The sequence below is a fragment of the Peromyscus eremicus genome, chromosome 9, assembly GCF_949786415.1.
Source record: "Peromyscus eremicus chromosome 9, PerEre_H2_v1, whole genome shotgun sequence".
Classification (NCBI taxonomy): Eukaryota; Metazoa; Chordata; class Mammalia; order Rodentia; family Cricetidae; genus Peromyscus; species Peromyscus eremicus.
This window is the reverse complement of record NC_081425.1, coordinates 112025617-112052938: the sequence shown is the minus strand read 5'-3', so window position 1 is coordinate 112052938 and position 27322 is coordinate 112025617. Positions and strand designations below refer to the sequence as shown.

At 40.5% G+C, this 27322-nt stretch overlaps 1 protein-coding gene across 4 annotated transcripts in view; it reads left to right on the top strand.

The window, feature by feature from the left end:
• The window catches only part of Pxk (PX domain containing serine/threonine kinase like), a 91435-nt gene that overhangs the window by 31042 nt on the left and 33071 nt on the right, over window positions 1-27322 (top strand). For all 4 annotated transcript variants that reach the window (XM_059274265.1, XM_059274264.1, XM_059274266.1 and 1 more), the window contains exons 4-9: window positions 5280-5466; window positions 19978-20055; window positions 20515-20588; window positions 21472-21546; window positions 24105-24209; window positions 25250-25351. In XM_059274265.1, coding sequence (XP_059130248.1) covers window positions 5280-5466; window positions 19978-20055; window positions 20515-20588; window positions 21472-21546; window positions 24105-24209; window positions 25250-25351 — 621 coding nt within the window. The remainder of the gene's footprint in view (window positions 1-5279; window positions 5467-19977; window positions 20056-20514; window positions 20589-21471; window positions 21547-24104; window positions 24210-25249; window positions 25352-27322) is intronic.

The window sequence follows — 27322 nt, the reverse complement described above, 5'->3', positions numbered from 1 at the left end:
TGCACACATATACTTCAACGTTTAGGAAGTGGAGGCATGAGGATCAGGCTCGAAGTCATTCTCAGCTACCTAGAGAGTTGGAGACTACTTTCTCAAAACAAACAAACAAACAAACAAAAAAAAAAGACAAACATTTTATCAAAAGCATTCTTACATCCCCACCGTGAATGGGAAATAGCCAAAATACTGGTGTTTGAATCCAGTGCTGCTATATGGGATGGTGTAGGATTCAGTGGATGCTGTTGTATGGATCATGCAGTCAAATCTGCTCATAATAAATACATATTTTAAAAAAAAACCCTTGCATAAAAAATCATTGTAATTAAGAAAAGGAATGTTTTTCTTTTTTAGTTGAAAAGTGTAAGTGAATATTATAAATAATTCATCACAGAGAGTAAAAAGTAACAACCTACTCCTAGAGATAGCTATGTTCTCCAGTAAGTATTACTCTTTAAGACAGTTTTCATGGGAGCTAGAAAGATGGCTCAGGTTAGGAGCACTGGCTGTTCTTCCAGAGGACCTGGGTTTGATTCCCAGCACCCACATGGTAGCTCATAACCATCTATATCTCCAGTTCTAGGGGATCTGAAGCCCTCTTTTGGCTTACATGGGCACCAGGCATGCATGTGGTACACAGACATAAATGCAACAGAAATAGTTATACACATAAAATTTTTAAAAATTAAAAAGCTTTTGAGGAAAGAAAAAGATAGTGTTCACTCCCATATATGAGCACATCCACATGGTTTATACAAAAATAAGATTATATTTTGTAATTTCATAAGGTATTTTTAAAGAATACACCAGTTATATTTTAGGCTATAGTAATATAAAGCATTTGTAATGCTTTCTGCTCCTGAGCAGCATCAAATAAAATGATTGGTATGCTGAATGATGTGCTTTCTTTGTACATATGCATTATATTTAGCTAAATAAGAAACTGTGATCACTTCTTGGCCTTTCTGCTGAGGTCAAATGAAGAAATTGCTTAGATAAAGCTTAATTTTATGAATGAGGAAACCACTTGAAATTTAAGTGTCTTCTCTGGTGACAAACTGTGCTATGATAGAAAATTTATCCTAATTGTCTCTGACACAGTTTCATAGTTATACAGGAGAAATAGGCAACTTAGAATTGTCAGCTAGCCGTGTTTTCCCATCATGTTGTGCTCATTACTTTCTGTTGCTCTGATGAAACACCGTGACAAAGGCAGCTCATAGAAGGAAATTTATTTTGACTTAGCTTTCCAGAGGGTTAGAGTCCCATGATGGTGGGGGCAGCATGGCAGCAGCTGGCAGGCATGGCAGCTGGAGCAGCCAGTTCAGAGTTCATATCTTGAAGTACAAGCATGAAGAAAAGAGAGCAAACTGCAGGAAGGCTGCAGGCTCTCAAAGCCTGCCTCCAGTTACATACCTACTCCAGCAAGGCCACACCTCCTAAACTTCCCTGAACAGAACCACCAACTGGGGACCAAGTGTCTACCACATGCATGAGCCTATAGGGGTGATTCTCATTCCAGTCACACACATCTTAGATCATATCATTTTTGCTTGAAAAATCTAGAGTGGAACCTGAGTTAAGTTTGCCCCTTTGCCCCTGTGAATAGCTTACTATGCATCCTTTTCTAAATTTAAGATGCCCTTCTCATTAGGCCTTACCCTCAGTCAAGCAATATGAATATCATTTGGATTGCTGCTTTTTTTTTTTTTTTGTACAAGTGTCAAATAGCACTATAATACTGCTCTTTGAAACTGACCTTGTTTTGTTTTTTCAAGTTTAAAAATATTCTCAAAAGTTTGAAGTGGTCTGGAAAATGACAGGAGATTGAGCACCCACATTTACCTTTTCTTCCTTCCTAGCTATTGTAAGCAATAATAAGTTGACTTCACACACACACACACACACACACACACACACACACACACACACACACGAATGTACACCTTCAAGGACAAATAGAAATGCAGAAGTTAAAACCATAACAAAACATTTTAGGTTGAAAATCCAAATGACAGCTAGGTGTGGTGGTACACAACTTTAATTCCAGCTTGTGAGGCAGAGGCAGGTAGATCTCTGCATGAGTTCGAGGCCAGCCTGGTCTACAAAGCACGTTCCAGGACAGTCAGGGCTACACAGAGAAATCATGTCTTAGGGTTTTTATTGCTGTGAGGAGACACTATGACCATGGCAACTCTTATAAAGGAAAAAATTTAATTGAGGTGGCAGCTTATAGTTCAGAGGTTTGGTCCATTATCATCATGGCAGGGAGCATGGTGGCCTGCAGGCAGACATGGTGCTGGCTACATCTTGATCGGAAGGCAGTAGGAAATGGTCAGGTTACACTGAGCAAAGCTTGAGCAAAAGAGACCTCAAAGCCACAGTGACACACTTCCTCCAACAAAGCCATACCTCCTAATAGTTCCACTCTCTATGAGATTATGGGGGCCAATTACAGTCAAATTACCACATTCCACTGACTTACCCCTATAAGCTTGTAACAGTATCATAATGCAAAATGCATTTATTCCAACTTCGAAAGTCCACATAGTCTATCACAGTCTGGACAACATTCAAAAGTTCAAAGTCTCTTCTGAGATTCATGCAATCTCTTTCTGTAATCCCCCGTAAAATCAAAATAAAAAAAAAGAAAAACCAAGCAGATCATATACTTCCAACATATAATGGCAAAAGATATATATTACCATTCCAGAAATATAGGGAAGGGAGCATAGCAAGGAAACACTGGGCCAAAGCAAGACCAAAAACCAGCTAGGAAAATCCCAAACTCTACATCACTATGTCTGATGTCAAAGTGATCTTCAGATCTCCAACTCCATTCAGCTTTGTTGACTGCAACATACCTCTTTCTCTTGGGCTGGTTGCACTCCCTGTTAGCAGCTCTCCTCGGCAGCTATCCCACAACTATGGCGTCTCTAATGTCTTGGGTTCTCCAAGGCAATCCAGGCTTCAACTTCACAGCTTCATGCAGTGGCCTCTCTAGGCCTCCATTTAGAGGCACCCCAGACACATGCTTGGCCTTTGCAGCTCAGAGGCAAATTCCATTACCTACTTTTTCTATCCTTAACGTTAAAGCTAGAACCATGTGGCCAAAGCTGCTAAATACTGCTGCTTGGTGGGGCTCGAATGTGGCTCCCTCGTTTAATTACATCTTCACCAGCTTACTGTCCTTCACTGCCTAAGTTTGGCTGTTCTGAAACTACATTTCTAGACCAGGCTGGCCCCAAATTCAGAGATCTGCCAGCCTCTTCCTTCTGAGTACTGGAATGAAAGGTGTGTACCACCATACTCGGCTCTAAGCTTTTCTTTAGTTCCTTTTCACAAATTGGAAAGTTAGCTGGGTGGAATCTTGCCCTGAGATCACAACTCCCTTTATTCCATTTCTTTTTTTTTTTTTTTTTTTTTTTCCCCGAGACAGGGTTTCTCTGTGTAGCTTTACGCCTTTCCTGGAACTCGCTTTGGAGACCAGGCTGGCCTCGAACTCACAGAAATCCGCCTGCTTCTACCTCCCGAGTGCTGGGATTAAAGGCGTGTGCCACCACCGCCCGGCCCTTTTATTCCACTTCTTAATTTGTTTATCTCCTTGAAGACAGCACTTAAGGCCATTCCTTTTACTCCTTTTGATTATAAATTTTCATTAGAGTTATCATTAATAACCACATGACAGAGTCTACACTAGGCTTTTCTGAGATTTCTTCTGCCAGTGGAATTAACCCAAAACTTTAGCCTCAGGTAGACTCTTTCAACAAAGGCACTTTCTTCACCAAAATATTACAAGAACAATCTCTAGGCAACATACTAAAATTCTTCTTTTCTGAAACCTCTTGAGTGAACACCCACAGTTCAAATAACTCTTGGCATGACTGTCTTCCATGCTCCTACTAATATGGCCCATTAAGCAGTGCTTAAAGCATTCCACTGCTTTTCTAACCCAAACTCTGAAAGTCCAAATTCCTCCAAACAAAAATAGGGTCAGGACTATCACAACAATACCCTAGTCCCTTGTACCAACTTCTGTCTTAGTTAGGGTTTTTATTCCTGTGAAGAGATACCATGACCATGACAACTCTTAAAAAGGAAAACATTTAATTGAGGTGACAGCTTACAGTTTCAGAAGTAATTATCTGAAACAATTATCCATTATCATCATGATAGGGAGCATGGCAATATGCAGACATAACATGGTGCTCAAGAAGTAGCTGAGAGTTATACATACTTGCAGGCAACAGGAAGTTGACTGAGACACTGGGTGGTATCCTGAGCATAGGAAACCTCAAAGCCCACCCCCACAGTGACAAACTTCCTCTTCTACCATGGCCATACCCACTCCAACGAAGCCACACCTATGATATTATGGGGGCCAGTTACATTCAAACTATCACAAACCCTGTCTTGAAAAAAAAATTAGTCAGATGTAAGAAGGCAGAATTCTGAGACAGGAAGCAGATAACCTCATAGGATCCTATTTATATCACAGAACCCAAAAGAGGCTCAGCAGTTGTTATGAATGTAATTGTAAGGAATATCATTTACCTAGTATAAACATGGTAAAATTAGAAAATGTGACTAAGTGGGAGACAGGCTATGCAAGGTAAGGTCAGAACTATGAAAGAGAACTTTTTTTGTTGTTTTTCAAGACAGGGTTTCTCTTGTAGCCTGGAACTCATTCTGTAGACCAGGTTGGCCTTGAACTGAAAGATCTGCCTGCCTCCCGAGTGCTGGGATCAAAGGCATTTGCCACCACTGCTCAGCTGTGAAGGAGAACTTAATCCCATCACCCATCATGAAAATATTAGAAATACTGCCCGAGAATGAAGAGTCAAGACATAACAATTTGGGCATTCCCCATTGCCAAAAGATGAGATGAAAGGACTGCTATGGCTTTTCCAAGGTCTCGAGAGCCTGGTCCATGGGCTGTAGAGGATGTAGTTCCACAGGACTGCTAGTGCTAACTTTGTAAAAACAAACTATTTCTCTTGTTACTATATCTAATAAATATACCAATAAAACTTTGGTAAAAGTAAAAAAAAAATCAGTGACTATGACTAGTATATAATTTTATCAGTCATGAGATTTGTAGTTTTATATATAAAATCATTTTATATATATATATATATATATAAGATTTCTAATCTTCAAAGTCTATATTGTTTTATAGTTAATGAACTATGATGGTTCAGGATTCAGATATCAAACTTACTTGTGAATCACACAACTATAACTCCCCTTCTTTTCCTCCCTTTTTCCTTCTGTTCTTTCAGATTGCAGGCCTGAGTCTGCCTCTTCCTCCTAAGAAACTGATTGGAAACATGGACCGTGAATTCATAGCTGAGAGACAGAGAGGCCTGCAGAACTACCTTAATGTTATCATGGCAAATCATGTCTTGTCCAATTGTGAGCTGCTTAAGAAGTTCCTAGACCCGAACAACTATTCTGCAAATTACACTGGTAAGAAACAGGGTCTGTGAGGTGCAGTCATGTGGGGCCCAAGCTCAGCAAGAGATAATATATGGGAAAACTCTACTTTCATTGGGGAAATGTGTACATTTGTAAAAGAGTAGTATTTCTTTGCAAAGACTTGCTTGGTTGTGATTTTCTATACATTTATAGGAGGGACATAACTTCCTTCTAAAATATTTATGATGCCTATACAGAAAAAAACATAGATGAGAAACAGTCATGTCTGTGTGCTTCTGGCCTGCCTGTTATCGTCTCTTTGGAACAAAGGAGACAACCCACAGTAGTATACAGAGTAGCCTCAATTTGATTTGTGTTTGCAGTGTGTAATTTGTCTGGTTTTTTCTTTAAGTTGTCTTTAAATGTAATATTTGATTCAGAAGGGCTATTTGTGTGTCCCTGAGGATCTCGTGTGCCATGCACAGAGGGTGGCTCCCCAGGATCAGGGCTTTTCTCCACTGCTGGTTACACACAAGGTCAGCATCAACTACGCAAGCCTGATGTCAGCAGAAGGAAGAACTAAATACCTACTTCACTCTGGTGTGGCCTTTAGAAGCCATTAAAACTACTATAGACCTGCCCTGATAAACAGAATAAGCAGACTGTTTAAAGCCAAGCCATGCTTTAAGATTTTCTAAATGGAACTCTGGTTGTTAATTTTTTCTTTTTCTTTTCTTTTTTTTTTTTTTTTTTTTTTTGGTGTTTTCGAGACAGGGTTTCTCTGTGTAGCTTTTTGCCTTTCCTGGATCTTGCTCTGTAGACCAGGCTGGCCTCGAACTCACAGAGATCTGCCTGCCTCGGCCTCCCGAGTGCTGGGATTAAAGGTGTGCGCCACCAACGCCTGGCGTTAATTTCTTGTTAAGGAAATAGATTCTGTTATTGGGTCTTTAAAAACACTGTTTTTAAGCTAGACTCATTCCTGTAACTCTAGTACTTGGGAGAAGGATTGCCATAAGTTTAAGTAAGGATGTCCTAGATTATATAGTAAGGTCTAGGACAGCTTGGGCAACACAGTAAGATACTATTTCAAAAATGCTAAACAAATAACAGTTATTGTATTTGAATTAATAGGGAGACTCTTCTCATTCCTGTTTGAGAGGGGAGACCTGGAAGCCTATTTCTTGTTAGGTACCAAACCCTTCCAGTGCTCAGACTGTGTGCATATCAATCAGTCTGTGTGGAGTCTGTGAGGCTCTTGGCTTGTCTCATGCAGCTGAGTTTGAGCTCACTGCTCACAGTGAGGTTCTCTAGGTTCTCTAACTAGGTATAGTTGGCATCACAGGAACTTGTCCAAAGAACATAATTGAGGCCTTACACAGATCTGCTGGATCAGGAACTGATTTTAACAGGTTGTTGGTGATTTGCATGAGCATTACAATGTAATAAGCCTTGTTTAGAATGTGCTTAACATCTTCTAGTGGATGTCATGCAGGGCTAAGGAAAATGCTTTTCCAGAGTCTAGCCAAGAAAAGTAATGTGTATTACAAATTAATTTACTCTAGGTTACAAGGTCAAGCATTGTATGGTACAAGGATGCCATTCCTTCTTTCTTAGGTCAAAAGCCTGTAGACACTGGGCTGGAACTCAGAAGAGCTTCAGTTCTGCCACTGTCTTTTGATCCTTTGATTTCTTTCTCAAGTATCACCCTGACTGTTCCAAAATTGTCAGCAGGTCATCTAGATGGCTTCAGCCCTCTTTATGTTTTGTTATCATTATCTCCTAAGAGTGTCTGCTGATGCTCTCATGAGGTCAGGTAATGATAACATCCATTCAGCCAGCGTCAACGACATGCCACACCATATGCCAGGGTGGGCATAAAGCACGTGCATTCCTTGTATTTAAAGAGCTTGGACCAGAAGAGTGATAAATCACATGGGGTAGACACCAGAAGGCATCTTTTTTTTTTTTATATTTGTGGTATTCATTGATTACATTTGCAGTATTCATTCAATAACTATATTTATGATATTAATTACATTAATTGTATTGATTTATTACATTCATGATACTATGTCCTGACACTACTGTCCATTTGTGGGGCCTTTCCATCACACAAAACAGAAATTCTGTACTTAGGAAATCATTGCTCTATATTTCTTTCTTCTCCATCTTGAGATAACGTCTAATCTTTCTGTCTCTATGAATTTGTATATTCTATATATTTCATGTAATACAATTCTATAGTATTTGTCCTTTTTTAAAATATAAAAACATTTTATGTACAACTGCAGGAGAAATAATACACAGATAGCTTGAACATAAAAATAGGTTATAATTCAAAAGTCCAGGGTTATTTGAAACTGGAAAATATTTTCTCTGTAGAAAATAGTAAAAATGATAACATTTCCCAATAAGCCCTTATAAGCCAATTAATAGCTGAATTATCCATATAAATATTGATTAGATTCTGGGATACAGAAGAAACCTATCTTCATCTGTTCAGAGAGCTATGTTTTACTTAAGTTGTGTAAGTGAGATTCCTATTCATCTTCCCCTTCACTGTTTGATTTATGGCAGACATTTTTCTATAGGCTAATCCATAATCTAAAAAGATTTTAGCCTCCCCTCCTGAAAGTACAGCCAGCATATTCTTTCATCAGCTTGATACAGTACATATTCTTATCCTAATAGTGAAATATTTCACAAAAGCTTGGCCAGTGATTGGGCAAAACCACAACTTATTATAAGCCACAATCATCCTAGGATCCCCCCTGCTAGGTAGCCTCCCTGGATCTGTGGGTTGCAGTCTGATTGTCCTTTGCTTTATATCTAGAATCCACTCTTGAGTGAGTACCTACCATGTTTGTCCTACCAGAAGGCATCTTATAGCTGTTGTATCAAAACTAACCGTGTGTGTGTGTGTGTGTGTGTGTGTGTGTGTGTGATATGTGTGTGTGATGTGTGTGTGTGTGTGTGTGTGTGTGTGTGATGTGTAAATCTAATCAATCTTATCAATAAAAATAAGGAGTCAGATATGGGGTAAAAACCTGAACGATCAGAGAAGCAGGGGAGCAGCTACCAGTTCCTTCCTACCTCTCCTGTTCCTCCATCCAAAAGGGCCAAGATCCTCTCTCAGCCCCACCTTACCACTTCCTGTCTCCTCTCTCTACAGTCCTCCAAACCTCTCTGGTCAGCTAGTGGCTAGCTCAGCCCTCTGACTCCAAGCAAGCTTTTTCAGAACACAAACAAAATATCGTGTGTGTGTGTGTGTGTGTGTGTGTGTGTGTGTGTGTGTATACACAAATGCATATACACAAATGCATGTGTGCATATGGAGGTGAGAAGTTGATGTCAGGTATCTTTCACTCTCCCCCTTATTATTTTTTTTAAGACAGAGTCTGTCACTGAACCTGAAACTTGTCATTTCCTAGGCTGGCTGACCAGCACACCCTAGGGATCCTATCTCTGCCTCTGCAGCACAGGGTTTCAGTGCTGACCAATGCCTCTGAGTTTTCACATGGGTCCTTGAACTCAAAATTCAGGTTCTCATGCTTACATGGCAAGAATTTTACTGAATGATTCATCTCCTAGGTCCCAACTGTCTTATAGACTAGAAAACTAAGGTCCTCAAAGAGGTGGGGCCTGCTTAGGCCCTGCACAATTGTTTGGCTCTGGTCCTGTCAGAATATTTCCAAGTTAAGATGCTATTTGGCTTTTAGAAGTTTGTCTGTTTTCTTTCTGGTACCATCTAGGGATCTTGATCAGGTTTGTTTTCTCTGCCCGTTAAAGAATTAAAAGGCAGGAAAAATCTTGAGTGAAACATAGAGCAGCAGGGAAAAATCTTGAACACAGTAGAGTGACTCTTCAGGTGAAGAAAGGCCTCTGTTAGGGGTGAGGAAGGTCACAGAGAGAAAGACCCTCGGCAAAGCTGAGCTGAAGCTGTCTTTCCTTGAGGGTGAGGGGGTTTAAGAGTTTTTAAGGGGTTCCCTTCCCTAATTCAAGGTTGGTCACGTTGATAGGCCCACAGCCTAGATGTAAACATGTCCTGTTCACAGGCTGAAGGACCTTTTAAGCTTTTGTCTCTGGTAAGGCATGCGAAGAAGGTGAAACTTGGCCATCTTTATTACCTACTTATGGCCCCTTTTTCTGTCTGTCTGCCTATCAGTGATCTGTCTAACTCTAATCCCCTACTTCTTCCTTTCCTCCCCTAAGTTGTACTGTCGTTGCTCTTTCCTGTCCCCCCCACAGGAGAGTTAAAGGTTAGGGGTGCAAAGCCAATGTGGCCAGAGTATAAGGTGGTCACTAGGAAATCCTACCCAAATCCAAAGCCACCAGAGTCTACCCATTGTCCCACTGTTAGAGGACTGAGCCCTGAGGTGAAACAGTAGCTGAGGAGACTGATTTCTGTCTTTGAATGAAATATCAGAATTTGCCTTGCTTCTAAGTTGGTTTACCAGCTGCCTCAGAAGAGGGAAGCACAGGTTACTTCTTCTTGCCAGCTTGGGCAACCCACTCCTGAAACTTGCAGCATGGCCCTTGGCTCCTTCTGGCTGTCTACTCGCCCCCCATCCCCCATTAGAGAGGTATTTTGTACCTCTCTAAGCAAGACCAAGTCTCCCTTCAAATGTGGCTGATACCCTTGTCTCTTCTCAGCTTCCAAATTATCTGGTTACTGCCCCTCTTCAGCAAGATTTGAATTCTTTGTTGGAGTTGTAATCCAAATCAGCATAGCCACTTTTTCTTGTCTGGAGCACACTGACTGGGACTCTTGTTTGTGAAGGACTCTATTGCTAAGCTGAGTCCCGGGGGTGGGCAGCTAGATATAAAACATCAGCAGCTGTCGCCTACTCTTCCAGAGACCTGCCCAATCTGTAATTACTGGGCCTTTTTCTGGTTTTATCTAAATGGCCAAACCTGTAGTGGTAAAAGCATACATGCACCCTTAGAAGAGGCTGGGGAAGGGAGGAACAGACCAAGTAATGTGGAAGTTCCCTTCTAGTCCTAAAACTTCTGATTAGTGGTTAGGAAGGAGGGTCCCAGTTGAGGATTACGTTCAGAACAAAGGCAGGATGCTCTGGAGGGAGTGCAGGCTGTAAAACTCAGCAGTAGATTGGGGGTCTGGACTGCCCTGTGGGCCTGGAGGAGCCCATGTTTATTCCCTGAAGTCAGCCCATGGGGCTAGGATCTTGGAGTTCAAAGGCTGGGCACAGAGGGAGACTTGGTACCTCGGAGTCAATGGAAGCTGGAAGCCAGGAGGCAGTAAGATGGACTAGGGGCTTGGTTCCCATTCTCTGTCTTGGTCTTTTGTTTCTTAGCACTTAATTGAGTAGCTGTGTTCGCCAGTGTCTGTCCGGGCTAAAGAAACTTTTTTTTTTTTTTTTTTGGTGTGGAGGATAGTGGGTGGAGGGAGGTTTTGAGACAGAGTTTCTGTAGCCTTGGCTGGCATCAAACTCACAGAGATCCACCTGCCCTTGCCTCCCAAGTGCTTGGATTAAATGTGTGTGTGCCACCACCACCCAGTTAAGAAACAACAATTTTTATTTTAATTCCTTTTTCAAGACAGGGTTTCTCTGTTTGTCCTGGAACTTGCTCTGTAGACCAGGCTGGCCTCAAACTCAGAGATCCACCTGCCTCTGCCTTCCAAATGCTGGGATTAAAGGCGTGCACCACCATGCCCAGCTAAGAAACAACAATTTTTAAAAACAGCAAAATTTAAAAATAAATATTATAAAAGAGAAAATAGTAGAAGGCAAATGTATTCCTTTTGGAGGTCTGCACATTCTAATGGTTCTAATGGGAGGTTCCACATCCATTGGCCATGTTTTGAATCTTTAGTTCTTTCTTCATCAAATATTAGTTGAGCAGTATTATATATGCTAGGTGCTAAGTGTACAGCAAGGCCCATAGCACTTATGCAGGGAGATTTCTCTGTCACAAAGTAAACAGGGTTAGAAGGTGCACCAGGCCTGGAGATAGAGGAGAGCTTCCCAGAAGCAGTGACGCTGACAATGGGATCTGAGAGGCCAGTGGAGGATAGCAGGGTTGGAGCCAGGGGCCAGTACTCCAGGAAGAAGTACCAAGGGTAGGGGGATTAGTATTTCCACAGGGCTCTAGGCTTTACCTAAAAGTTAAAAGACGTCCTGCTGGCAATGAGGAGCAGCAGTGAAGAGAGCAGTCCTAATTCAGGACATGCAAGATCCCTGGGTCAGACGCCCTGGAAGTCTGTGAGGAGGAGGAGGAGGAGTTGGGAGTGGAGGAGCAGTGGATTTCGACTCTTCCTGAAGGTTTAGCTGGTCCTTGTGAAAATGCTAATGCTGGGGCCAGGCCAGAGGGGTTGTGGGAGGCACAGCTTAGTGTGAAGGGTGAACCAAACATTGTGGGCCATGAAGCCAAAGCCAGATAGATACTTGCTTTAGCAGCTAGGTTTTGGTTTGGTAAGGAAGTGGGAAGCCAGTATGGGCCTTCATACAGAGAAGTTTAGGATTGACGCTGAATCTGGGAAGAGAGGACATTAGTATCAGTCATCATGCAATTTTTTATGATAAATAACAGTTCAGTGAAAAGAAAATTTTCTTTCTTGAGCTCTCTGACCACCAAAATTTAAAACAAAAATCTAATTCCCAGTCCCCAATTTATCAGGACACATTTATCCCATCCTGTTTGTCCCTGTTACTTCTCCATTTCTAAAACAGTGTGCGACACATAGTTGAAAGGATAAAATGTGGCCAACTGGATACCTTCGGCAGGCCCTGCCAAGGTATGCCACTAAAAGGACATGCCATGCACAACAACAGAGTTAGTGTGAGAGGTTTATTGGGGGAGTGGAGAGGGGGAGAGTGAAAGAGCAAAAGGCAGGAGAGAGGCAGACAGACAGACACAGAGAATAGACTGATAGAAGGGCCCTTTTAAAGGGTGTGTGTGCTGATAGCTGACAGTGGAAAGGCACCACAGACGCAGGCTGGCCACCATTGTGGGAACTGACATTAGTAACATACAGTACATTGTTGATTGATGGGTTATGAGTCACTTTAGCTTTGAACTGTTGTCCTATGTAGTTTCTTGAAGTGGCATTGTAGTAAGCTAGAATTTTTTTTTCCTGATTTTCTCAAAGTTGATATGGATACTTTTACTTATAATAGTTTCCTTTTAAATTTGTTTTTAACTTACTCTTTGGAAATGGTAAAAATACTGTATCAACATTTATAACAGAGGCATAGCATTCTCAGAGTTAATAAAAATTGATGTTCTTTTTTTTTTTTTTTGGTTTTTCGAGACAGGGTTTCTCTGTGTAGCTTTGCGCCTTTCCTGGGACTCACTTGGTAGCCCAGGCTGGCCTCAAACTCACAGAGATCCGCCTGGCTCTGCCTCCTGAGTGCTGGGATTAAAGGCGTGCGCCACCACCGCCCGGTTAAAATTGATGTTCTTATTAGCAGCCTCCAGCCCTTCCCATAGCCCTGTGGCATCTTAGAACAGCTAAGAATGTAAATAGAATGTAAATCTAACAGAATCTGACAATGTATGTGTTTCCTCTGGGATATTTAGGGGATACTTTGCATAGTGAGTCAGTAAACAAACAGCCAACTGTTGTCTCCTGCAAACTTCTCACTCATAATGCTCTGTAAAATATGCAGTGATAATGTTTGCCAAGCTCTCAGCAATTTCAAGAGAGAATGTTGTTTTGACATATGGAGAGAATTGTGGTGAGTCCAAGCCTCACCAGTCTCTTTGGAATGTAATTAACACCAGGCAGAGGTGAAATTCCGGGTAATTTTTAAGATTGCTATTTGCTTTCAGGGATCTGGAGTGGCTTCATTTGCTCACTGCATTGAGAGGAAATGGTATCCGGTCATATTTTGGGGGAGATGTAAAAAGCGATTATTCTGATAGTTTTGAATACAGTGAACTTGAAGGAACTTCCTCTTTTCGTTGTCTTTGTTAAAAGAGGAAATGTTTGCATGATAAATGAACAACAAAAAGAGGATAAAAAAAAATCTGGGGGCTGGAGAGATGGCTCAGAGGTTAAGCGCACTGACTGCTCTTCCAGAGGTCCTGAGTTCAATTCCCAGCAACCACATGGTGGCTCACAACCACCTGTAATGAGATCTGGTGCCCTCTTCTGGACTGTAGGGACACATGCAAGCAGAACACTGTATACATAATAAATAACTAAATCTTTAAAAAAAAAAAAAAATCTGTATGGAAACAGGCACCCTGTACCACACCACAATTGAACCATGTTGTCGTGAAGATATTTTTCTGTAACTTTGGCTTTTATTCCAGCATATACTTACAGCTAATCACTTCTTTGTTCGTGAATGCTGTAACTCCACAAGGAATAAAGATGGGATGAGTATCACTTGGAACATGCTGTTCCATGTGACCTTATAATACTTCTTGAGTCTTGAGCTTTCATTGTGGCTTACATTCCTGGTTTAGCCAGCTAGTTTACGTACTTTAGATTTCCTAGTTTTAAAAATATGTCTGTTTCCACATGATTAGTAATCTTATTTTTGCTTTTTAATAGTCCTTTAATTTTGGAGTAATTTTAAGTTTACAGAGAAATTGCAGTAATAGTTTCTATAGACACCCCTCACCTCACTATACTCCAGTATAGCATCTGAAATAACCATGGCAAGTAAACCGGAACTAAGAAAGCACTGTTGGTACATTACCATTAAACTTAGGCATTACTCAGCTTTCAGTAGTTTTCCTAGTGTCCATTCTAAAAGCCTACTTTATTTTTAATCTTCCCCTTTTTGATCTTGAGTTTGTTTCTTTGTTTTTTCTTTCTTTTTTTCTTTTTTTTTTTTGGTTTTTCTAGACATAGTTTCACTGTGTAGCCCTGGCTATCCTGGAACTCTGTAGACCAGGCTGGCCTTGATCACACAGAGATCTGCCTGCCTCTGCCTCCCAAATGCTGGGATTAGAGGCATATAACACGAATGTTAAATGGTCTTTTAATAAAAAAAAAATAACCTGGTGCAGATATTGGGGTAAATGCTGAAAATCAGAGAGACAAAGGAACAAGCCACTGCTACGTCTTGCCTCACCAATTCCATGAATCCTCGAACTAAAATCCTCTGAGTCCTCACCTGAAAGCCTCCAGCCAAAAAAGCCTTTAGTTCCTGTCTCCTCATGCTTTATATACCTTTCTTCCTGGGATTAAAGGCATGTGATTCCCAAGTACTGGGAATAAAGGTGTGTGCCACCATTGTCTGACTCTGTTTCTCTCCTAGTCCGAATCAATCTCATGTAGTCCAGAGTGGCTTTGAACTCACAGAAATCCAGGCAGACCTCTGCCTCCCAAGTGCTAGGAATAAAGATGTATGCCACCACTGTCTGGCATCTATATTTAATCTAGTGGCTTTTTCTGTTCTCTGATCTTCAGGCAAATTTTATTAGGGTACACAATATATCACCACATTTCCCCTTTTTTTCTAAAATAATAAAAGAAGGTTATAACATATAAGAAAAGCTATATGCAAGTATAATAACTATATACAGTATATACAGTCAAGAATTATATAACAATGTCCAGTCCATTAACATTTGACAAATTCAGAAAAAATACTCTATTATTTATCCTATTTTGGTGAATCCAAAGTGTTGTACCTAATTCACTTTCTGTCCTAACTTGTATTACCAACCGAAAACTATCTTTTGATGCCTTTCAAACTTTACACTTTACACCTCTTTAGTGAGTTTCTTTTCTGAATTTGTTAACAAGGAAAACTATATAATTATCTAGTCTTCAACTCCCTCAGAGACCTGAGAAGGAAATAAGTAAGCAGGAAGTGCAAACAAAAGACTTACAAAAAATGTGAGAAATGACAGAAACAGCTGGCTGCCTGGACAGTCACCCAAGGTTCCTCTGCAACATGTGGCATCCATCTTCAGCCTACAGGCTTAACATATCAGACAGACTTTTCTGTGAAGCAAGATTTTCTGAAGGATTGTCTTACCTTGGCAAGGTTTGTCAGTCCTTTCTTTTGTGTTTTGCTTGTCCATTTGGACTGCATACTGTCAGCATTTGATGTAAGGGCATTTTCTCGCCTAGTGCTAACTTTTGCCACAAAGAAAGTAAAACTCCATATGGAGTTTCTTCCATGCCCATCATTTCCTCTGAAGTAGATTGATTCTGCCAGGAGCAGACATATCTCATAGTCATAAAAAAAGAAGAATCTATGTTATTAAAACATCTTAAGGATTGGGGATTTAGCTCAGTGGTAGAGCGCTTGGCCCTGGGTTCAATCCTCAGCTCAAAAAAAAAAATCTTAAATGCCATATTCTCTCAAATATTATTGGACCAGCTTTAATAATATTCTTCCCAGGGGGTCCAGAAGAGAAACTATGAACGGTGAGAATTGTTTTCAGGGAAAAGAATCTACGTACACCATGCTCTTTGTTCATTTACTTCATTCCTCTATGATAAAATTCTATCTATACAGCTTCAGCTCTGTCTTCACATTCAGCTCCTCTCTGTGCCCACTTTTCCTGTCCTCATAGTTTTAGTAAGCTCCTATGCTTTTGACCTCATCTTCATCCTCTGTTCCTTTGTCCTCCATCTTTCCTTCCTCGCTCCTTACTCCTGGCTCTCAGAAAACTCTTCAAGAGATCTGCCTTACCCTCTACAGAATCTCTGTCTTTCTCTCTTCTCTCTGGCCACAGGGTTCTGTCTGCCATCTACAGAAAAACTGCCTTCTCCTTTCTCTCCTAGCCACTTGATTCTCTGCCCTCAGGAATTATGCTTCACTTTTTACTCCACGTGGATATGCAAAAACCTCCTTTGTTCTGAGTCAGTAGCTCTGGAATGCCACTAGGCCTGAAGGTAAGGGATGGTCTGAGCTGCATTTGCACAAGAAGCAAAACTATGCTTCTACAGCCTGCCTGTCTCCTAGACTCAGCCGGGAGTTAGTTACCTAGAGGATCAGCAGGTCTGAGAAGCTGAACTGTTTGCCAATATGGTCTAGTAGTATATGGGCCCACAAGAATTTCATAGCAGAAGACAGCTGAAATATTAAAAAAAAATACATTAAACAACACCAAATAGTCGGTGATAGATGGCTTCTTCTAGAAAAATTCCTTGAAATTTCTAGGTATAGCTTTAATACACAGCTGAATCTCTATAATATATTCTTGCAGTCCAGAAGAATATTCTGCAGATTTCTGAAGTGTTTGAAGATGATCTATCTAAAATATATCTGCAGCTGGGTGGTGGTGGCGCATGCCTTTAATCCCAGCACTTGGGAGACAAAGGTTGGCAGACCTCTGTGAGTTTGAAGCCTGCCTGGTCTACACAGCAAGTTCCAGGATAGACTCCAAAAGCTACACAGAGAAACCCTGTGTCGAAAAACAAACAAACAAACAAATAAATAAAATAAAGTAGATCTGTTTGACCTTGAAAACATACCTAACCTGACTATAAGTTAGATTGTAATACCTAACTACTAACTTTCATTTCTTTATATCCTAATTAATTGGTGATAATACCTTTCAAGGACTAGCAATTTGCATTATATTGTTAAATGAGCTGTATATGTACAATACCTAACAAATTAATCTCAAATTTATATCAATATACACAATTTGTATATAATATACAAAAATCCAATCCAGTGTAAATATTTAAAACTAGTAGTTGCTTTTTAAAAGTAAATTCAATAATCTACCTTTTTGTCTTATATTTATACTCTGTTTTTTTCTTTTCAGAGTAGATTCAATAATCTATCCTTTTATCGTATCATTTCTATATAATACATTCCTATATCATATCCCCCTTTCTTTTTTTAGAAAGAGATTGACTATAACCAGTAAAAATTTTTAACCAACCCCTAAAACAAAGACAAACATCCATAATCCATTTTTTGGGAATGTGGGTATAGTTTTCTAAGCTACTTCCTGCTGATTGGGGACACTGGTAGTCTTATGGGGACACAAAGAAAATTGAGGATTATGTTCAGTCCTAACTGGAGTAGTCTGTGAGGCTATATCATCTCAGCAAGCCATCTTGATATTGTCCTGAGCAGTTTGTAGTCTAAAGCCGATCTTTGGGTGATGTTTGTCAGTGTGGTGGCATTATCACTGTCCTGATGGAATCGTCATTGTGGGGTCCCATCATCTTTTTGGAGACTTGAAAGTCACTCTTAGATGTGGTCATGGTTCATTGCAGAAAATCTTTTTCGTGGGCCATTTTTTCTGGATGATTTGTCCTTTTTCTTTAGATGTCTCATTTGTCCAATAATCTTCAGATTTCTTAGCCTTCATTCACCTGAAAGACAAAAACAAAACCCTTCCCTAATCCTAACTTTGGGGAGGTTCCATTTTCTAATCTTTATCAATTTTGATTCATAGTTTCTCCTGATTTTTTATTCTTTCTTCTTTAGCTGTGCTATCATCCAGAGAAGTATGGTTTTTTACAATAGACATTAGGTTCTTTAATTACTCTGGGATGGAGTTTCTTCCATGGTGACAGGAAAGGACTGAATGGAATTTGACATGGGGGCCTGTGAGAGGCCCCTCCTGGTATTTCCCGACATATTCGTTAGTCCAGTGTCTGCCTTTGCCATACCTTCTACATAATCCAGAAGGGAAGGGCATTCTGTTGGGATTATTCCTTGAAAAAACATTGTTTCTAGGAATGCCCTGTTTACAGTCCCTTTTTAGGTGACCTTGTTTTGCGCAATTGAAATATCTGACATTACTATTTTTCTTCAAACCTCTGGAAATCACCTCTCCTACCCAAGCATCATCATGGTCATGAGATTCAACATTTATTGTATTTTGGATCTATTCCTCCAAGGGTGCCGATCTTGCCTTTAATGGTCTAATTACCCTTTTGCATTGTATTAGCATTTTCAAAAGCCAAGGATTCAATTATTACCTGTCTAGCTTCTGAATTTGGTATCATTCTAGTTACTGCTGATGTCAGTCTTTGTAAGAAATCAGTGAAGGTTTCTTTTGGGCCCTATATAACTTTTGTAAATGATTCAATTTTCTTTCCTACTTCTTCAGTTCTGTCTCAAGCGTTCAAGGCTGCCCTGTGGCATAAAGCCAGGGTGTGGTCATATATAAAGACTGTCTTTGTATATCAGCATAATCGTCTTCTCAAAGAAGTTGATCTTGGGATATTTCAATAGCTCTAACCCTACTTCATTGTTCAATGGTCTTAGCCTCATTCTTCCACCAGGTCCTCCATTGTAAATGGGGACTAGCCTCCAAAACTGCTGTAACCACATCTCTCCAATCTTGAGGGATAATTCTATTACAAGTTGACCACAAATTTAACATCTGCTTTACAAAAGATAAATGGATGCCATATGAGACTATTGCTTCTTTGAATCTCCTCAGATCTAACATTTGCACAGGAGTCCATTCAGCTCATACACAGTCTTGGGGATAGCTGTTATTTAGTAGTTCCTGTAAGGTTACTGGATAAATTAAGGTTGTCTGTTTGAAAGCCTTAGGCTGTTTCTCTGTAACCTTATAATACAATGCTGAAATTAGTTCTTTAAATTTCTCTATCTGGGTCTGATTATCTCTATGATTTGTTTTAATAAGTTTTTCTAAAGCTTTTATCTTGGCACTTATATTAGCCAACTTTTTAAATGATAAAACAGAAATGATCAAACAAATAATATTTATAATTGACATTACATAAATCTCATCAACATTAATTATCCTCTCATTTAATTGTTCCATTTTCAGACCATAAATCGTATTATCAAACAGAGAGCAAACTCCCTTTATTGTAATAGTGTTTCCCATTTTTTAATGTGGGAAAAAACTTTCTTTTATCTAATTCCTCCCTTTAAGAAATCCCAATTGACTCACCATATCTGCTGACAATGACGATTCAGATAATGGTGTGGCAGCAGCCCAAGGAGGGGGCCCAAGGAAAGCCAAAACACACCAGGAGAGGAAAGAAGCAAAAGATCCAGCTGTCTGCAAAGGGGAACGTGCAAAAGCATCTAACTTCTGTGGTTTTTGGAGCCCCAAAACCTATGGAGTTTGCTGCAGAGATGCAACAAAAACTTAGCCAGCAGAGGCAGAGGTCCGTCTGGATCTCTGTGAGTTCAAAGCCACTCTGGACTACATGAGATTGATTCGGACTAGGAGAGAAACAGAGTCAGACAATGGTGGCACACACCTTTATTCCCAGTACTTGGGAATCACATGCCTTTAATCCCAGCAAGAAAGGTATATAAAGCATGAGGAGACAGGAACTAAAGGCTTTTTTGGCTGGAGGCTTTCAGGTGAGGACTCAGAGGATTTTAGTTCGAGGATTCATGGAATTGGTGAGGTGAGACGTAGCAGTGGCTTGTTCCTTTGTCTCTCTGATTTTCAGCATTTACCCCAATATCTGTATCTGTACTGGCTTTTATATTAAAAGACTATTTAACATTCATATTACAAAGGTGTATACCACTACCACCCAGCCTTAATTACACTTTTTTTTTTTAAAGAAGTCTATAGACTACAGAGTTTCATTTGCATGAACAATATGTGAAGCCTTTGGTCTTTCCTAACACATCTGACTAATGGATTTCTACAATATTGTTACAGAGATCGCCTTACAACAGGTTTCCATGTTCTTCCGATCAGAACCAAAGTGGGAGGTGGTAGAACCACTGAAAGACATAGGTGAGAGGCTGACATGCCCATTCTGCGAAGACGTCACAGAACTGGATGCCTAGTCATCCCAGTGAAGCTCTTTACATCTGTTAACTTCATATTCCTTGTACCTCTCTACTGCCTGAAGTATTGTCCTTAACTTTTAATACCTATTAACCTTGGTTAAAGCCCTGTCAGAGGACTAGGGTGCTGGTAACTTTCAGACCTCTATTCATTCTTCAGTGGTCATTTTCAGTAGATCTAGATTGAAGTACTGTCTTATTAACTTTTCCATAAGTATAGTAATTTCTTTGTTTATTATTTTTACAGTATAGCCTTTCCATACAACATTGTTAAGTGATTGGGCTCTACATAGCTGTGGCTGAGATTGCTAAATGTAATTTTGATTAACTATTTAGTGTCAGTAAAATTTATATCAATTGTAGCAAAGATGCTGAAGCTATAAGCACCTTTCTGCTTCTGTGGCAGGTTGGAGGATAAGGAAGAAATATTTCTTGATGAAAATTAAAAATCAACCAAAGGAACGACTGGTGTTGAGCTGGGTAAGCTAATTCTTTTGCTTTAGTTTATTCCAAGAGATTTAAATAATGTATCGAAAGAGAAGCTTTCTGTTTCACTTTGATTTGGTTTGGTTTTTTGAGATAGGGTTTCACTGTGTAGCCCTGGCTGGCCTGGAACTCACTATGTAGACCAGGCTGTCCTCAAACTGACAAAGATCTACCTGCCTCTGCCTCATGAGTGCTGGGATTAAAGGTGTGCACCACCACTATGAAAGAGAGTTTTGGTAAGAGACTCTCAGAACTGTGCCAAGCTCTTACATGGTGATGTGAGGACTTTCTCAGTCCCACTTTGCAGAGGGCTGTTAAAAATGCCTGGCTATACATTTGGTCAAGTAATACGTGTTCAGAAGGATGTAGGAACAGTCTGGAATTAGGGCTGACAGTTTTGGAGTGACCTCCAAAGAAAGCTATTGGCCATTACCTCATTCTTTTCTCTCTGGGAGTTCTAGTGACACATTTGGTTATAGGATTGGATGAAATCCTGGTCATGTCCTGGCGTTCGTATGTGTATATACTACCTCTCCAGAAAAGGCCTTGAAGCAGCAGACTTAATACAGTTTCCACATTTGATTTATACTTAAGAATTTGGGGGCTGGAGAGATGGCTCAGCAGTTAAGAACACTGGCTGTTCTTCCAGAGGTCCTGAGTTCAATTCCCAGCAACCACATGATGGCTCACAACCATCTGTAATGAGATCTGGTGCCCTCTTCTGGCCTGCAGGGATACATGCAGACATTATACTGTATAATAAATAAATAAATCTTTAAAAAAATAATTTGTATAAATAAAATTAGGGTGAAAGACATAAGGAAATTTTCTTTTGGTGAACAAAGTGGTGCTCTGATATTTCTTCTTGTATTTCTAGGCTGATCTTGGCCCAGACAAGTACTTGTCAGATAAAGATTTTCAGTGTGTAATCAAACTTCTGCCTTCCTGTGTGGTAAGTACAAATCCTCCTTGCTAATCAGAGCCAGTGTTTTCTTGGGAGTGAACCTGGATAGAAGAGATGAAAATACCCTGTAGGCTCAAGAGAATGGAAAGGTACAGTGGCTATTAGTTCAGACCAGAAGTGTGCAGAGATCTACTGATCTACTCCCAGAGATCAGAGGCCTTTTAAGCCAGCATTTGTGACATCTTCATAGCCCATTAATTATAGTAATTTAAATGTAGTCTAAATGTAGTCTTTGTATTTTAATCAAATACTAGAGTAGGAAAGAGGCACTTGTCTGAACCTCTTGTTCTTTTGTTTGTTCGTTTGTTTTATTTTGAGACAGGGTTTCTCTGTACAACAGAACCCTGACTGTCCTGGAACTTGCTTTGTAGACCACACTGGCCTCGAACTCACAGAGATCCACCTGAGTGCTGAGATTAAAGGCATGCACCACTACCACCCATGAACCTTTTGTTCTTACTGAGTTTTTGATCAGTAGGACTCCCAAGGTCTCTTTCTAGCCCAAGGTTAATTGTTTAGGCTCTAGGTAAACTGGGTGAAGAAATGGCAAAATAGTCACTTTGCTGTCTGAGTTACCTTTCATAGCTGGTCTTTAAGGAAACATGTATTACTTATACTTAATACATAGTCTTAATCTAAGGCCTTTGTTGGAAGAAAGGACACTGATAGACTCAGAATATGTACAGAATGTCTTTAGCAAAGACTGAAGTCTGGCCTGCAGGTGGGTTAGTGTTGGAATCTATTCCCTGTTTTCCACACTCTACGGGGTAGCTGCTTGTGGAGCGTGCACAGTCATTCTGACTTGTCCCCTTAGATTGGCAAGTTTACTTTTGAAGACATCTTGTTAAAGCAATGAGACAGACTTTTAATGAGGTGTGATTTATGTCCAAGAAAAATGCTGTGGCCTTGAGTTCCGTTGATTGTATGACAGGCTTTCAGCACTCAGATTTTTTTGCTGTTGTTTGCAGTAACTGAGTTTGAGCCTAGGGCTTTGTATGTGGGCAGATGCTCCATCACTGAAGTATGCCCCAGCCATAATTTACCACTTATTTAAAGATAGGGTCTCACTAAATTCCCCAGATTGGCCTTGGACTCACTCTATAACCCAGGCAGGCTTTGAACCTGTGAGCTTCCTACCTTAAGTCTGTTATTATAGGCTTGCACCAGGCCCAGTTAGCACCCACATTTAAATTACTTTTAATGAATGTTTAGAAAACAAAACAAAAACAAGAAAGAAGGCACTGGAGAGATGACTCAGAGGTTAAGAGCACTTGTTCTTGGAGAGGACCTGGGTTTGATTTTGAGCACCCACATGGTGGTTCACAACCATCCATAATTGCACTTCTAGTGGATCCGTCACCCTCTTCTGACACCCCTGTGGGTACCAGGAACACATGTAGTACACATATATAACTGCAAGAAAAACAATCATGCACATAAGATAAAAAAAAAATTAAAAACAACAACAACGAAAGAACACTTAGGGTAGTGGCCCAGGCTGTCATACCAGTATTTGGGAGGCAGAGGTAGAAGAGTTACAAGTTCAAGGCCAACCTGAGCTACATAGTGAGACTTTGTCTCAAATAAAAAGCAGCCCCCCCCACACACACACAGACACACAACATAGTGCATGTAAGAAATACACATTAGTTGTGCTTGGTAGCTCAGTCCACAAGCAGCTCCTTCTAGAATATAGACAACAGGTACTAGATATCAACATTAACCCATTTGCAGGCTAGACTTCAGACATATTTTGAATATATACTTGTGATAATCCAAGCAAGGTTTTGTATTAGGAGTGTCTATTAGTATAAGTAATGCATGTTTCCCTAAAGACCAGCTGGTTATCTTGTAATTCACCAGGTTATCTAGAGCCTGGCAGTTAGTCTTCTTGTCCATATACTCAAAGTTCCAGGTTAAGTCTTTAAAGAATTTGTTTAATTCTTTCCTTGCTTGGTTGACATTTGAGGAAGACACTGAATAGGCATACTGAAAACTTCTGTAGGAGGTCAGGGAAGTTCACGCTGTGGCTTCTGAACAAGGTGCCATGCACACCGCTCACACTCCTCTGGTTGTGGTGCTCCCAGCCTTGGCATCCCAGCAGCAGTGCAGAGCTGTGAGCGGAGACACATTTGTCCCTGCTGCCTGCTTAGCTGTTCTGTGACTCAGCTGTATTCTTTATCAGGTTCCATTTTCTCAAAACTCCACCCTTTTCCTCTCAGCCACCATGATTTCCCCTAACTCTGGATGCACACAGCCACACAAGGCCTTCCATGAGGAGCCTCTGACATCGGAGATTTCACAGGAGGACTTAGCCAGGCAGAGCTCTGTGCAGACTGCTGTGTCACTTCTTCCCTCTTTCTCCATCTGAGGGGGGAGCTAGTTGATCATCTAATGACTTGAATGTAGTGTGTGTTCAGGGATTGTCACTTTGTACAAGACTAAACCATCGACATGGTGCTTGACTCTGCATAACCAGATCATGAGTCTAAAAGGACCTAGATCCTGATGTGAACCAACCTGAATCTTGTTTTTTTGTTTTGTAGCACCCTTACATATATCGGGTTACCTTTGCCACAGCTAATGAATCCTCAGCATTGCTGATTAGAACCTTTAATGAAAAAGGAACGCTGAAGGATCTGATCTACAAGGTACTGCTTATAAACCGAGTTCATGCTCATGAAGTTCTTCGGTCCCTTAGAGCCTGTTATTGATACGTGATATAGAAAATTCCAGAAGTTAGGCCCCATAAATTTTTAAAAATTATTTTCTTTGCCAGGCAGTGGTGGCACACGCCTTTAATCCCAGCACTCTGGGAGGCAGAGGCAGGTGGATCTCTGTGAGTTCAAGGCCAGCCTGGTCTACAGCATAAGTTCCAGGACAGTCAGGACTGTTTCACAGAGAAACCCTGTCTCAAAAAAAAAAAAAAATTCTTTGAGATTATATTATTTTCCCCCCTAAGGCCTCATTAATATTACTTTCATTTTTAAATTTTAAGCAGAGCATGGTGGTACACCCTGAAATCCCAGTTCTCGGAGGCTAAGGCAGGATTGCAAGTTTTAGTCTACGTTTGGTTACATAGTGAGACCCTACACCAAAAAATTAAAACAAGCAGACAAAAATTTAAATCTGATTTTAAAAAACTACCTAGTTTGACTAAAGAGTCTTTCTTTCCCCACAAGGAAAGATAGACATCTGTCCATGGTAGGCTGCTCAGTTTTTTGGTTTTTTGTTTTTTGTTTTTTTTTGCCGAGACAGGGTTTCTCTGTGTAGCTTTGGAGCCTTTCCTGGATCTCACTCTATAGACCAGGCTGGCCTTGAACTCACAAAGATCTGCCTGCCTCTGACTCCTGAGTGCTGAGATTAAAGACGTGCACCACCACTGCCTGGCTAGTTGGTAAGTTTTAAAGCTTGTATTTTGCATTTAACAAAGCAGTCCTTGAGAATTCTAACAGTAGGCAAGACTTTGGGAATTGCCTAGGGTGAGACCAAGTCTGTAGTCCCTTGGATACAGAAGAAACAGAGCCCAGATTAGCCTACAGACTGTTGGATTAGTACAACAACAAAGGCCATGTCCTGTGTGCTGGGGCGCCTGGCACCTTAGTCTCCATGAAGTCTTACCTTTTCAGGAAGCCCCAAGGTAGAAATTGGCTCCTCTGCGACTTTATGTGTTCTTGGTTCCTTTCTAAAGGCAAAACCAAAGGACCCCTTCCTAAAGAAGTACTGCAGCCCTAAGAAAATCCAGGGCCTTGAACTCCAGCAAATAAAAACATATGGACGGCAGATATTAGAGGTAAGAGGTATTTGATTTTGTTGCACTCATGTTTCATCCAGAATTAGTTTTTTAAAAGATTTATTTTATTTGTGTGTGTATGTCTGCCACATGTGTGGAGGCCTCTGTAGAAGCCTGAAGAGGGTGTTATCCCCTGATGCTGGAGTTACAGGTGGTTGTAAGGTACCCAACAGGGTTATGAAGAGCTGAACTTTTGTCTTTGGAAGAACAACAAGTGATCTTAACTGCTGAGCCACTCATTTCTGCAGCCCCTAGAATAACAGTTTTCTTCCAGGAAAGTTCTCAGACACTATCCAAAAGTAGAGACATTGTCTTGTTTATCTATAACTTAATAGCATTGCTATATTTTTCCCCAATAAGCAAATATTTGAGATGAAGGTGACAGTAATTTAGATCTATAAAATTCCAAAAGTTTGGCTATTGGAATTTGGTGTCTGACCTTTTAAGAACTTTACTATGTTGATCTCACCTTATCTCTGTACCAAATTTTTTTTTAACTTCATTATTATTTTCCAAGTGTAGGCATGTAAGCCATAGTATGTGTAACATAAGGTCAGAGGACAACGTTGTGAAGTAGGTTCCCTGTTTCCACCTCTACTTGAGTTCTACAGATTGAACATCTGGTTGACCCAAGATTTTTTTGTTTCTTTTTTCTTTTTTTTTTTTCTGAGAAAAAGTATAGCTCTGGCTGTCCTTGAGTGCATTGTGTAGAACAGGCTGACTTTGAACTCAGGGTTCTACATGCCTCTGCATGCTAGGATTAAAGGCATGCACCACCATGCCTGGCCCCATATGTCTTCTTTATAGAACTGTAAAGGCTTTTTTGGGCTGGATGGAGATATAGCTCATCAGGATAGTGTGTTTTAGTGTCGAAAGGCACAAAGTAATTCTCAAGGCTAAGAGAGAAATGGAGATAGGGAGAAAATAGTGCCAACTTTGGCCATGTCATCCTCTCTACATAATATCCTCTAGGCTTCTGAGATTGCACAAACCCATCAAGAGATTTAAGCGTAGCCCTATTCCCATGTTATATATGTGTGTGTGTGTGTGTGTGTGTGTGTGTGTGTGTGTGTGTATGTATGTATGTATAGATAAATAGGTAAGTAGATATATACATACATACATACATACATACATACATACATACATACATACGTGTTTTGGTGTAAGGGTACACTTGTCTATGCACACACATGTGGAGGCCAGAGTTCAACAGCAGGTGTCTTCCCGTTATTGTCCACCTCATTTTTTGAGACAAGGTTTCTCACTGAACCTGGAATTCACCAATTACCTAGGCTTGTTGACCAATAAGCGCCAGGGATCTACTTGTCTTTCCCTTCTGCCCCAGAGCTGGAGTTACAAAACAACCAGGGATACACAGACAAACCTTGTCTTGAAAAATAAAAAAAAAAAGACTTTTTTTTTTTTTCTCGAGACAGGGTTTCTCTGTGTAGCTTTGGAGCCTTTCCTGGAACTCACTCTGTAGCCCAGGCTGACCTCTAACTCAAAAGATCCATCTGCCTCTGCCTCCTGATTGCTGGGATCAAAGGCGTGTGCCACCACCACCCGGCAAGAATAAGACTTTTTTTTTTTTAAGGATGAGGTTTATCTATTTATTTATTTTATTTTATGTGCATTGGTGTTTTGCCTGCATGTATGTCTACTCAAGGGTTTCAGATCTTGGAGTTACAGACAGTTGTGAGATTCCATGTGGTTGCTGAGAATTGAACCCGGGTCCAATGGAAGAGTAGTCAGTGCTCTTAACTGCTGAGCCATCTCTCCAGCCCTTAAGGATGAGATATTTTTTTTCATTTTTATTTATTATTTATTTTTCTATTATCAGCTTGATACAGTATAAATCCCCCCCCATGTCGTTTATTGAAGGAGGGAGGAGGTCTTAAATACAGGCTTATAGCACAGTGGGAGAACCCCAGGCAGAAGTTCGCTACCAATGTTTTACAATCTTGCATC